General features: G+C 37.7%; 1 protein-coding gene across 1 annotated transcript; it reads left to right on the top strand.

Annotated features, from left to right (window-relative positions):
- Window positions 1–3,686: 3,686 nt before the first annotated feature.
- Window positions 3,687–5,738, top strand: LOC120537060 (myoglobin-like). Its single transcript, XM_039765676.1, has 3 exons — window positions 3,687–3,859; window positions 4,443–4,662; window positions 5,578–5,738. Exons 1-3 carry the CDS (start codon window positions 3,765–3,767, stop codon window positions 5,716–5,718), a joined length of 456 nt encoding a protein of 151 aa, XP_039621610.1. The 5' UTR covers window positions 3,687–3,764; the 3' UTR covers window positions 5,719–5,738.
- Window positions 5,739–13,327: the final 7,589 nt, after the last annotated feature.

Here is a 13,327-nt window from a genome sequence, read left to right on the forward strand (position 1 = left end):
CAATTCACAGGTGATTAAAGTGCACATTGTAGACTTTCATTTCAGGGGATTTGTATACATTTCGGTCACAGCATGTGGAAATGACAACACTTTTTCTACATGGTCCCCCCCATTTCAGGGAACCATAATGTTAGGGAAACAGCAATGGCATGTCTATTAAAGCCGTCATATTCAGGACTTTGTCACACATCTCTTATTTGCAATGCCTGCTTGAAGTCTACGGTTCATAGACAACACCAGGTGCTGAGGATCATCTCTGGTGATGCTCTGCCAAGCCTCTAATTCAGCCATCTTCAGATCCTGCTTGTTTCGGGGGCTTGTCCCCTTACGTGTTCTCATATCTGCTCAATTGGACCTAAAGAATGATCCATTTTTTTACCTTTAAAAAACTCCTGTGTTGCCTTAGCAGTATATCTGGATCATTGTCTTTTCTAGAATAATGCGTAATGCAGTGCGTTATGAGGCATTTACTGGAAACTTGAGCAGATCAGATGTTTCTGTTGACCTCAGAATTAATAGTGCAGCTACCATCAGCAGTTCCATCATTAATAAAGAGAAGTGTGCCAGGACCTGTGGCAGCCACACATGTCCAAGCCATAACACCACCACCATCAAGTTTAACAGATGAGGTAGTCTGCGTTGGATCTTGCGTAGTTCAATTTCATCTCCATGCTTTGCTCTCGCCATCACAAGTTCATATTTGTCTCATCTGCCCACCAGACCTTTTCCCATTGTTCTGCAGGCTCTTTTAAGTCCGTTTTTGTGGCTAACAAATAGTTTGCATCTTGCAGTGTGGCCTCTGTGTTTCTGTTCATGAAGTCTTCTGCCGATCATCATCTCTGACAGACACATCTGTGCTGTGAAGACTGTTTCTGACCTGTCGGATAGGCATTTCTGTCTCCTGTCATCAGCAGTGCAGGTCCTCCTGGTATTATCGCCTCCAATTCCTATTCAAATCAGTTTTATAAAATTATAAAACCAGGAGCTGTCACAAAATATAAGTAATCATGGTGTCACCATGCTGCTCAAGATTGTAATTGAAGTTATGATATGAATTTCTATAGAAAGATAAGCCTAAAGTACTTATCCAATGATCTGTTGCACATTTGATTTTAATTTGTCTTCTACTTTTATTCAGACTCCAGCCTTGATTAATCAAGCTATTTTTCAATTTCTGTGTTTTAGCATCAATGCTGAACTTACAAAACTGGGTACTCTGTATAATATAAAAGGTGTAAATGCATGTTATGAACACAGTGGCACGTTTGACATTAAAATTCTTCTCAAACATAAACATTAACTTACTTACTTAAATAATAATTCCTGTCCATTTTTGTGAATGACTTGTGAAACATCAAACTTCACATCTTTCACTGTTGTGATTGATTTCACAATTGGCAGAGGTGGTTTGAGGCCTTCAAGACACCAAAGGAGGCAGGCCAGAATCCCACCAGCCTTGCCAGAGGAGGTGCACCAAAAACCAATAGTGTGCTTTACTCTTAAAGTTCTGAAACAATTTCTTTAAAGTCCCAAAACACACTCATAATGCCCCAGAAGGAAAACAGTCACTGTTAACCCCTGAATTGCATGGAGCAGGAATTCAAGAAATCTCCATACATGAGTATTTATTGAATGAAAAAGAAAAACACAATAAAAGCTTCAAAGGAGAAAAAAAATCCTAGCAAAGAAAGAAAGGACTGCAGATCTGCATGTTCTAGCAAGACATTGATAAAGACTTAAATGCTAAGTAAACCAAGAGTCCCCAACCACCAAATCCTGAGGAACATCGACTGAGTATGAATTGCTTAAATTGAAACAACATCACCTCAAGTTCTTAAATCAAAAGGCTTTGAGGTGAAAAAGGACAAGCTACAATAACATGACATGGACCACCAGGGTGCGTACCATTCCCAAAACCCTGACATAGACAGACTGAGACACAAGTTCAACACTGCACACGCTTTACTCAGGTGGGGAAACATTGTCTGTAACTACCCATATCACAGCACAGTACAGAAAGTACCCAACACAATACAATATAACACAGCCCTTCATCCTTTTCTTCTCTCTCTCTCTCTCTTTCTCACTCTCTCACCTGTAGCCTCAACTTCTTCTCACAAGCTTTGTCCTTCACCTCCTGATTCCAGCTCAGTGACTAGTGATGGTGCAGTGGTTCATTTAACAATACACCACTAAGTGTTCCAGGTGTTTCTTGACCTTCTTCTGGCTCTTGTTCTGGATATGATAGAAGTGGTTCCTCCAAGGACCCAGTTGCACCTGCAGCACCCCCTGGCGGCACCCAAGGAGCCATACATGGCTGCTACAAAGTAACTGCCAACATGCCTGGCTGAGTTCCAAGGTGCTGCAGCAAACCAAGGGGGCTGCTTCTAGTGTCTTGGGAAGATAGTGACTGCAACAAGATTTCTTCCTCTGTCCTCGGCAGCATAAAGTCTTGTGAATGATACACTCCTGACATTGATTTTCTTTCTTTCTTTCTTTCTTTTTCAAATGTCTGTGGTTATCTCTAAGGTAAAACGCTACTGGAATTTTTGAACCTGTACCTTGGCTTCCACTGTTTAGCACTAACTGGGAAAAGCTCAAACCAGAATTGGAAACACAATACTTTTTAAAGGAAACAACAAAAAGCTGACATGCAGACATCATTTTAATATGGATGATGACCTGTAATCTCGATTGCTAAATTGCAAGGTTGCAAACACACAAAGAGTGAGTAAAGTGTTTAGAGAACACTGCAGAGCCAATTGGTTCAGCCCAAAACAGACCATTTCATGCACTACAAGCAGGAATATTTTAATAGATTGGTAACTACACTGAGCACTGCTTCTGAAGTTAAGGATGAGGATTGTTATAAAAATTTTAATAATAAGTTAATTGACTGGGTTAATCTTATTAGACTGTTTGCACTGACACTAGGGATTGTTTACTGATTTTATCATGAGTTGAAAATTTTTCATCATCATCATCATCAAAGAGTTTTCAATTCCACTTTTTCTGGTGTTTGACTATTTCAGCTGTTATCTACTAGTGATGGTGCTAGCAGGTCTGTTCTCTTCCACTTGTCATCATCTACATCAGGATACCCTAAAGGAGCAAACGTTACAGAAACGAAATACAAGAACTTAAAACTTTAGTAAAAACACTAATACTTCATATAGTATACACTACAGCGCTTTTCTGAAAGTAGAATAAGAGATGAAGAAGAGCAAAAGACCAGCTAATTAAACAGTTGGAGGTAAAATAACTCATTGGTTGTGAAACTGTTTGAAACAAAACTCTGAAACTACTGATATGAGCATTTCAAAAGCATCAAGTGTTAACTCTTACAGGCAAGTGAAAGCAGCTAAACGAGGATGATTTTAAAATTGTTTTTCTAGAAAACAGAATTTGGAGTAAACTTGTTTTCAGGAATGTTTTGAGAAACTTTTGAGGTCCATGTAAATATTAAATTAAAAAAATAAATCCTTGAGTTAAGTATTAAGAAGATTCTGTAAGATTTATTTATTTATTTATTTATTATCAAAATAGAAAAAATAATGCAATTAACGAGACGTTCCTTAAAATTGACGAGCTCGTCTGGTGATCGGCGCTTCAATTAGCGGCTTCTGCAGCTGTTAGGGGTTACGTGCTTTGGGGGGGGCGGAGTCTCCGTTTGTTCATAAAGAGAACGAAGCCACTCGGCGTAACAGCAGTCAGTCTCTCTGGTTTGGTAGTTTGAGCAGCGTTTAGTTCTTTGCGGCTCTACGATGAGTGCTTGTGTTGCGGATTGTAAGACTGTGCTCTCTTTCTGGGCTCTCGTGGATGCTGATCCCAGATGCTATGGGGAGATTATTCTCCTACGGTAAAATTTTCTTTTATGAAACTATAATAATCGATTAAAAAAAAAGCTAATTTTGACAGACTGGGTTATCTAATCAAGTGTAGGGTTTTTATTATTTAATTATCAATGTCCTGTTTGTAGCTTTATTTCTACTGCTTTATTAAACCCCTCATTTATTTGATTAGTGGAGGCTCAATTGTGTAGCTTGCTGTTGGGCGAACATTACTGAAATGTTGGGTTAGATGATAAATCCTGGCCTTGTTTGGATGTAGTTGCTTTTTGCTGTGTTCCAAGCAAATGGCTCTTCAGATTAATGTTATACTGGAACTGTTCCTGGTTTCTACAAGAACAGTCTGCATGAAGGTTCCTGAAAGAACTATAGTATTCCTTTACCTATTTAACAGCTTAGTGTGTGTGTGCAGAGGTTTTTGTACATCTTCTAAATCTTGAAGTACAAATCCTCCTTGGAATGAAATTGCACTTTGTCATCTATTGCCTCTAGAAACTGCACAACCTAGTGAAAGGGTTTTATATTTTTTTTGAGCCATTTTAAGAGTTGAAGGACATGAGATGGCATTAACTCCCCAACCTTCTGTATCCTCAGCTTGTTTGAGACCCATCCAGATGTCCAGACGCTGTTCCCCAAGTTTGTTGGCCTTTCCAACGAGCAGCTGCAGAACAATCCTGATGTCCAGGCCCATGGGGAAATTGTGGTTTGCAAGCTGACAGAAATCCTGAAAGCGAATGGGGAACACAAGGAAATCTTGAAGGCTCTGGCAGAAAGTCATGCCAAGCAGCACAAGATTCCTCTGGTTAACTTTCAGGTACTTCAATCCTTTAAATCCAGCAGGGAGTGATCGGATACCATTGCTCAGAAGAATGTTATGAGAATGCTGGGTTTCTGACAGGGGTGTAATGTGGGGTTTCCTCGCCTCCTTTCAGAAAGGTAAAGACATTGGAAGCCCTTATCTGTAACATTGATAATGCAGTTGTGTTGCATCTTTTTAAGGATGCATTTAAACCCCTAATTTCTACGATGTCCCCTGAGAGTTGGGAGATGAGGCATCTTTATCCTAATGTGCAGAACACAATAGCCTTGATTTAAAGAACATCCATGTTGGTGTAAAAAGGCAGTAATTCATCAGCTTACCTAGCGTAGCTGCTCTTCCAGAGTTACATTTCTGGAGCTGTGAAAAGGAGTATGAGGTGTATAATCTGTTCCACTGAACGGATAGCCACTCTTTTTGTCAATACAAAGGAAGTTTTTTTGCTTTTAAAGCTTTTTTAGGGTCTTTAATTGCATCAATATCTATGTTCTCTTTGCATTTCTTTGTAAATTGAACTATATACATCTGTCCTTAACTGTTTAATACTTGTGTACCTCTCCAAATGAGCTGTTAATTTGGTTCGTAATGGATGTTTCATTTTATCCATGGAAAAGGCATTCATTTAAAAATCTACCAAGACTTTAGGTTTTAGTTTTGCTAACTCAATTAAGTCTCTTCAGAATGGAGTGTCATTTTTGGACTAGGCAGCTACTCTGTTCTGGATGGAACTGTTCAGACTGTTACCGGATAATGCCAGCAGATTTTTCTTGTTCCTTCCAGGTTTTAAGACTGGCATGACATGTAGCTGTTTGTTACCTGCTTCCATAAGCTGGCACTTCTTAGCCTCCATTATGGTAAAACTATTGAAAAGGGCTGGCAATAACAATGTGTAATTCTGATCTTCCTTTACAGATCATCAGTGAAGTCATTGTCACGGTGGCAACAGAAAAGCTTGATGGCTTTGGTCCTGATGCTGAAACCGCCCTGAAGAATGTGCTGAAACAGATTCAGATTGACTTGGGAGCTTGCTATGATGAGCTTGGATTTAAATAAATCTAATTGTGGTTTGTCAACTGTCTTGATCTGATGCTTTTGCACTCTGGTTTGAATAAAAGTACTTCAAAAGTGACTGCTTACTGGTCCTTGTATTTAACTAGATTTTCTATCCTTTAGGCCCTATATTCTGCTGTTCTCCTGTAGGCTTACGAAATGCGGGTTGTCATGACCAGGATATCTAACCTATATGGTACAACAATGCATTAGAAACAATAGTTGGTTTTCATACCAATGTGTTGACAGACTGGCTAAACAGTGTTTACAACTGCATATTGGGCTGAATGATCTCCTACATGGGGTAGGGTTGTTGGACTTTCTCAGTCCATGCATGTGTTGAATATACATTTGACATGACGTGCAAGAAACTTTCATTGAGAGTACTTTCACTGGTCAAATTTTGAAAAATGTCAAATCTGTACATGTGATTACTATTCAACATAACATTGGTTTAATGTTGGTCATTAGGATGTGAAAATGGCAGTGTCTCTAGCCATTCTTTTTTGCTCGTCTTTGCCAGATAACAGTAAAGCAAAATTGTATGCCATTTATCAACTAGATAATTGGACAGAGCAGCACTGACCGTACATGTTCCTCTATCTGGAAACTCCCTGTGTCAACAGTCTGTGATGGGTTTCTGCTCATCGGTTGCTGCATTGTAATCCGGTGTAAATGCAGTCAAATTACAAATCAGTTTTCTGACATCAAGCACAGCTGCTAGATTGTCTTGGTCCAGATGACTGCAACAACCTGACTAAGCCAGTTCGTTGGTCTGCAAACTTTTCAATCCGTTGCACTTCAGACATCTGTAACAAATGCCTCCATTGCCCATGAATTCTGGCTGTGTCAATGGTGCAGACCATCTTGCTGCCATGTAATTACTGAGAAGCAAAAAAATGGTGTAAGCAATGTCCAATGCAAGCAGACAGAAAATCTTCATGTAATTGTGCAGTTTAGAGGAAGTAAAATTAGAAATCGCTAACATTGTAAAAGCTAGTAGTTTAACTTGCCCATTTGATAAGCAGATTACTGTACAGAAAGTTGCTGTAATTACAATGACTAAATAAAATGGCATGTAACCGTGAAAGTAAATTTGAAAATATTTTAAATCCTTCTTTACCTGCACTTTCTACAGTCGCAGAATCAATATCTGAAGTACTGGAAACAATGCTGAAAGCTGGTGAAGTGTTAGTAGTTCAAACCGCATGTCAAATCTTCAGGGGTTTTTTTTTTTTTGGATTTTATGGAAAGAAAGTTTGAGACCCTGCAAATATTTTAAAGTCCTCATGTGCTTAACATATGGGGTCCTTTGTCTCTTTTCTGGTTTGATTAGGAATTTCAGCATAGTGTGTTTCTGCACTTAAACCAGCTGTCCCTTTCCCTAATCTAAATGGTTTTGGTGGTCACCCTTCATCACAAGGGTCTGATCAAACCCTACTTGATGTGTAATGTTATATGGTGCCTAATGACAAAGGAAATGCCAGTGTGGGGTTTTGGATGGGCAGACTGGCTTTAGAGTTGACAGGCCTCCGAATGTGTATGATCACAAACCTCCTCCACTTTGGATTTATTTCTTTTTTTTTTTTATTACTGAAGTGAGTGTTCCTCTGCCGAACTCCTCAAGGTGAAGGAATGGCCGGATTAGTGTGAGAAAATGTAATCGAAAGAACTGCACCTCCACCATTTCTTACTACTCAAATGCAGTACAGTTTACTTTGATAGGTAGCCATTCTTTTATCATTAATGTTCATTTTAAGTGTATGTATCATAATACTTGTGTTCTTAAAATTGTATTTACTTTTGTACTTCAACTGAAAATACACATTATTGAGACTGAAGTGTTAAGCAGGTCAGTAGTGGATTTTGATGCTTTTTCTTATTCAGATATCTTTGGACACATTCAGGTATTTCCAGTTGAGTAAAGTTGGTGCTCAGCAAGTATGAGTTCTGAGTTTGAGTGGAATGCAGTAAAAGACGGGGGGAAAAATGGAAATGGGTTCTTTGTCTTGGTTTGTTTCATGCATCTTTTCTTCTGTATTGGCTTGTCTACCATATTGTCTGTGTCAGTGACTCTGCAGAAAAGGAGTACATGTTGATGCTTAAGCTGCCTGAAGCAGTGATACCAACCTTCTTTTGACTTTCTGTTCTTATAAGTCTAAACTGCCGTATTCACGACTTATTCAAAGTAACTTATTCAGATCACTTGATTTACTTGTTTTAAATGTCCATGTGATTCTAATGGTTTTGGAGGATCTCCTTCTACCCGAGCTTGTGGTGCAGATGTACTTTATAGTGAATTCTTACTCTCACAAGTTAGTGTACAGCTTGCGACTGCAGTTCATTTATATGAACATGACAGGTTTGTGAGATACACATTGAGAATGTTTTGATTTTTTTACATGTAACATTTTCTATTTATAGTGTCTTTCGCAATGTTTGGGACAATGACATATTTCTCTTTGATTTATACTTCTGCTCCACATTTTAACAGAAATCAAACAATTCAGAAGATTAAAGTGCACATTGCAGACTTGCATTTAAACATATTTGCAAACATTTCAGTCACAGCATGTAGAAATGACAACACTTTTTCTACATGGTCCCCCTCATTTCAGGGCACCATAATGTTTGGGACACTGCAATGGCAGGTCTATTAAAGCCATCATATTTCAGACTTTGTCACATATCTCTTATATGCAATGCCTGTTTGAAGTCTGCGATTCATAGATATCACGAAGCATTGAGGATCTTTTCAGGTAATGAACAGCACAAAATGTGCTTTCCTCTTAAAGTTCCAAAACTGTTTCTGTATAGTCCCAGAACACACTCAAAATGTCCCAGAAGAAAAAAAGTCACTGTTAACCCCTGCCTTGTATATAAGAGAATTTCAAGAAATCTCCATAAATGAGTGTGTTATCATGATATTTCCCTCTTTCTACCCTTTACTTACTTTTTCCAGAGACACATGAACTTGCTAGGTTTGCTATTGGATTGGTCTACTCTCACACCTTACACACATACATAGATATGACACATACACAGCTGGTTAATCTCTAGCACTTTAAACCAAACAAGTGTCTTATTAATAACACATATACAACTCTTACCACTCCAAGAGACTTACTATTTATCTGTACAAACAACATACAATGTACAATACATATATACTAGCAGAATACCCGCGCTTCGCAGCGGAGAAGTAGTGTGTTAAAGAAGTTATGAAAAAGAAAAGGAAAAATTTTTAAAATAACGTAACATGATAGTTAATGTAATTGTTTTGTCATTGATATGAGTGTTGCTGTCATATATATATATATATATACACACACACACACACACACACACAGAAACACACACATATAAACATTTATACATAGACATATATACAGTACATATAAACATATCTACATATACACATATCTATAGATATATACATATACACATCTACATATATATAAATATATATATAGACACATATACATATATACATACATACAGATAAATATACTGTACATACACACACACACACATATATTATATTATATTTTTATATATATATATATATATATATCTATACTAATAAAGGCAAAGCCCTCACTCACTCATCACTAATTCTCCAACTTCCCGTGTGGGTGGAAGGCTGAAATTTGGCAGGTTCATTCCTTACAGCTTCCTTACAAAAGTTGGGCAGGTTTCATTTCGAAATTCTACGCGTAGTGGTCATAACTGGAAGCTGTTTTTCTCCATTTACTGAAATGGAGATGAGCTTGAACGCCGTGGGGGCGGAGTTTCGTGTGACATCATCACGCCTCCCACGTAATCACGCAGTACATAGAAAACCAGGAAGACCTCCAAGAAGCGCTGAAGAAAACATGCATTATATAATTGAGAAGGCAGCGAAACAATAAGAAGCGGCGGTGACATATACAACCATATTCATGAGTTCTGCTACTTGAAACAACGCGACGATGTAAACCTACACTTTAAGTTTATAGACAGGCTGCCGCTGGCGTTTGTAATTTAGTGCCTGCCCATATAAGACCGTCCGTCAGTGGCAATCCAATAGCAAACTCCCACTAAATATTCACGGGTTAAGGACTGTGCTTATGCAGAGGAAGATGAGGTCAGGGTGGTGTTTGGCACAAACTCAGCGAAACTGAGAGAAAGTTTTAAGTGCCAGGACTAAGGTAACATTAAATACAGCCATGGACATAGCGAGATGGCACCAGCACAGCTGGGAAATGTACACCGAGCGGCTCACGTGAACTGGCGCAGTGCACAGACAAAAGCAACAGTTCCAAAGAGAGCTGAACAAAAACTGAATTACACAACTGAAAAGGCAGCAAAAAATATGAAGCGTCTGATACATACAAGCATATTCATAAATCCAGCTACTGCGGAAACAAAGCACACGGTGGAAAAAGTCAATGTCCGCTAAAGGAAGACAGTGTAAAAAACCCGTGCATGCAGTGTGTCGGGTCTCAGATAAAGAAGAAGACGAGCTGTTTATTGATGCAGTAAGAAACGAATCGATGAATGAAACCTGTCATGTTTACAACGATTGACAAACACGGAATGTAACTTGAACACAACACATCCTACAAATACGAGCCTGATTGAAAGAAATAATGATAATCAAATCCTTGATGACAGCAACACTCAGTAACACTCACAAAACAAATACTGTATATTGAAAGTCATGTTACGTTATTTTTAAAATGTTCCCTTTTCTTTTTCGCTTTTTACTATCCAGATCCGATATGTGCTCGCATGAACATCCTCCATTGCCCATGAATTCTGGCTGTGTCAATGGTGCAGACCATCTTGCTGCCATGTAATTACTGAGAAGCAAAAAAATGGTGTAAGCAATGTCCAATGCAAGCAGACAGAAAATCTTCATGTAATTGTGCAGTTTAGAGGAAGTAAAATTAGAAATCGCTAACATTGTAAAAGCTAGTAGTTTAACTTGCCCATTTGATAAGCAGATTACTGTACAGAAAGTTGCTGTAATTACAATGACTAAATAAAATGGCATGTAACCGTGAAAGTAAATTTGAAAATATTTTAAATCCTTCTTTACCTGCACTTTCTACAGTCGCAGAATCAATATCTGAAGTACTGGAAACAATGCTGAAAGCTGGTGAAGTGTTAGTAGTTCAAACCGCATGTCAAATCTTCAGGGGTTTTTTTTTTTTTGGATTTTATGGAAAGAAAGTTTGAGACCCTGCAAATATTTTAAAGTCCTCATGTGCTTAACATATGGGGTCCTTTGTCTCTTTTCTGGTTTGATTAGGAATTTCAGCATAGTGTGTTTCTGCACTTAAACCAGCTGTCCCTTTCCTAATCTAAATGGTTTTGGTGGTCACCCTTCATCACAAGGGTCTGATCAAACCCTACTTGATGTGTAATGTTATATGGTGCCTAATGACAAAGGAAATGCCAGTGTGGGGTTTTGGATGGGCAGACTGGCTTTAGAGTTGACAGGCCTCCAGATGTGTATGATCACAAACCTCCTCCACTTTGGATTTATTTCTTTTTTTATTACTGAAGTGAGTGTTCCTCTGCCGAACTCCTCAAGGTGAAGGAATGGCCGGATTAGTGTGAGAAAATGTAATCGAAAGAACTGCACCTCCACCATTTCTTACTACTCAAATGCAGTACAGTTTACTTTGATAGGTAGCCATTCTTTTATCATTAATGTTCATTTTAAGTGTATGTATCATAATACTTGTGTTCTTAAAATTGTATTTACTTTTGTACTTCAACTGAAAATACACATTATTGAGACTGAAGTGTTAAGCAGGTCAGTAGTGGATTTTGATGCTTTTTCTTATTCAGATATCTTTGGACACATTCAGGTATTTCCAGTTGAGTAAAGTTGGTGCTCAGCAAGTATGAGTTCTGAGTTTGAGTGGAATGCAGTAAAGACTGGGGAAAAATGGAAATGGGTTCTTTGTCTTGGTTTGTTTCATGCATCTTTTCTTCTGTATTGGCTTGTCTACCATATTGTCTGTGTCAGTGACTCTGCAGAAAAGGAGTACATGTTGATGCTTAAGCTGCCTGAAGCAGTGATACCAACCTTCTTTTGACTTTCTGTTCTTATAAGTCTAAACTGCCGTATTCACGACTTATTCAAAGTAACTTATTCAGATCACTTGATTTACTTGTTTTAAATGTCCATGTGATTCTAATGGTTTTGGAGGATCTCCTTCTACCCGAGCTTGTGGTGCAGATGTACTTTATAGTGAATTCTTTCTCTCACAAGTTAGTGTACAGCTTGCGACTGCAGTTCATTTATATGAACATGACAGGTTTGTGAGATACACATTGAGAATGTTTTGATTTTTTTACATGTAACATTTTCTATTTATAGTGTCTTTCGCAATGTTTGGGACAATGACATATTTCTCTTTGATTTATACTTCTGCTCCACATTTTAACAGAAATCAAACAATTCAGAAGATTAAAGTGCACATTGCAGACTTGCATTTAAACATATTTGCAAACATTTCAGTCACAGCATGTAGAAATGACAACACTTTTTCTACATGGTCCCCCTCATTTCAGGGCACCATAATGTTTGGGACACTGCAATGGCAGGTCTATTAAAGCCATCATATTTCAGACTTTGTCACATATCTCTTATATGCAATGCCTGTTTGAAGTCTACGATTCATAGATATCACGAAGCATTGAGGATCTTTTCAGGTAATGAACAGCACAAAATGTGCTTTCCTCTTAAAGTTCCAAAACTGTTTCTGTATAGTCCCAGAACACACTCAAAATGTCCCAGAAGAAAAAAAGTCACTGTTAACCCTGCCTTGTATATAGAGAATTTCAAGAAATCTCCATAAATGAGTGTGTTATCATGATATTTCCCTCTTTCTACCCTTTACTTACTTTTTCCAGAGACACATGAACTTGCTAGGTTTGCTATTGGATTGGTCTACTCTCACACCTTACACACATACATAGATATGACACATACACAGCTGGTTAATCTCTAGCACTTTAAACCAAACAAGTGTCTTATTAATAACACATATACAACTCTTACCACTCCAAGAGACTTACTATTTATCTGTACAAACAACATACAATGTACAATACATATATACTAGCAGAATACCAGCTTGCTTGCCAGAAGTAGTGTGTTAAAGAAGTTATGAAAAGAAAAGGAAAAATTTTTAAAATAACGTAACATGATAGTTAATGTAATTGTTTTGTCATTGATATGAGTGTTGCTGTCATATATATATATATATATACACACACACACACACACACACACAGAAACACACACATATAAACATTTATACATAGACATATATACAGTACATATAAACATATCTACATATACACATATCTATAGATATATACATATACACATCTACATATATATAAATATATATATAGACACATATACATATATACATACATACAGATAAATATACTGTACATACACACACACACACATATATTATATTATATTTTTTATATATATATATATATATATATCTATACTAATAAAAGGCAAAGCCCTCACTCACTCATCACTAATTCTCCAACTTCCCGTGTGGGTGGAAGGCTGAAATTTGGCAGGTTCATT

This window comes from Polypterus senegalus, chromosome 10, assembly GCF_016835505.1.
Source record: "Polypterus senegalus isolate Bchr_013 chromosome 10, ASM1683550v1, whole genome shotgun sequence".
NCBI lineage: Eukaryota > Metazoa > Chordata > Cladistia > Polypteriformes > Polypteridae > Polypterus > Polypterus senegalus.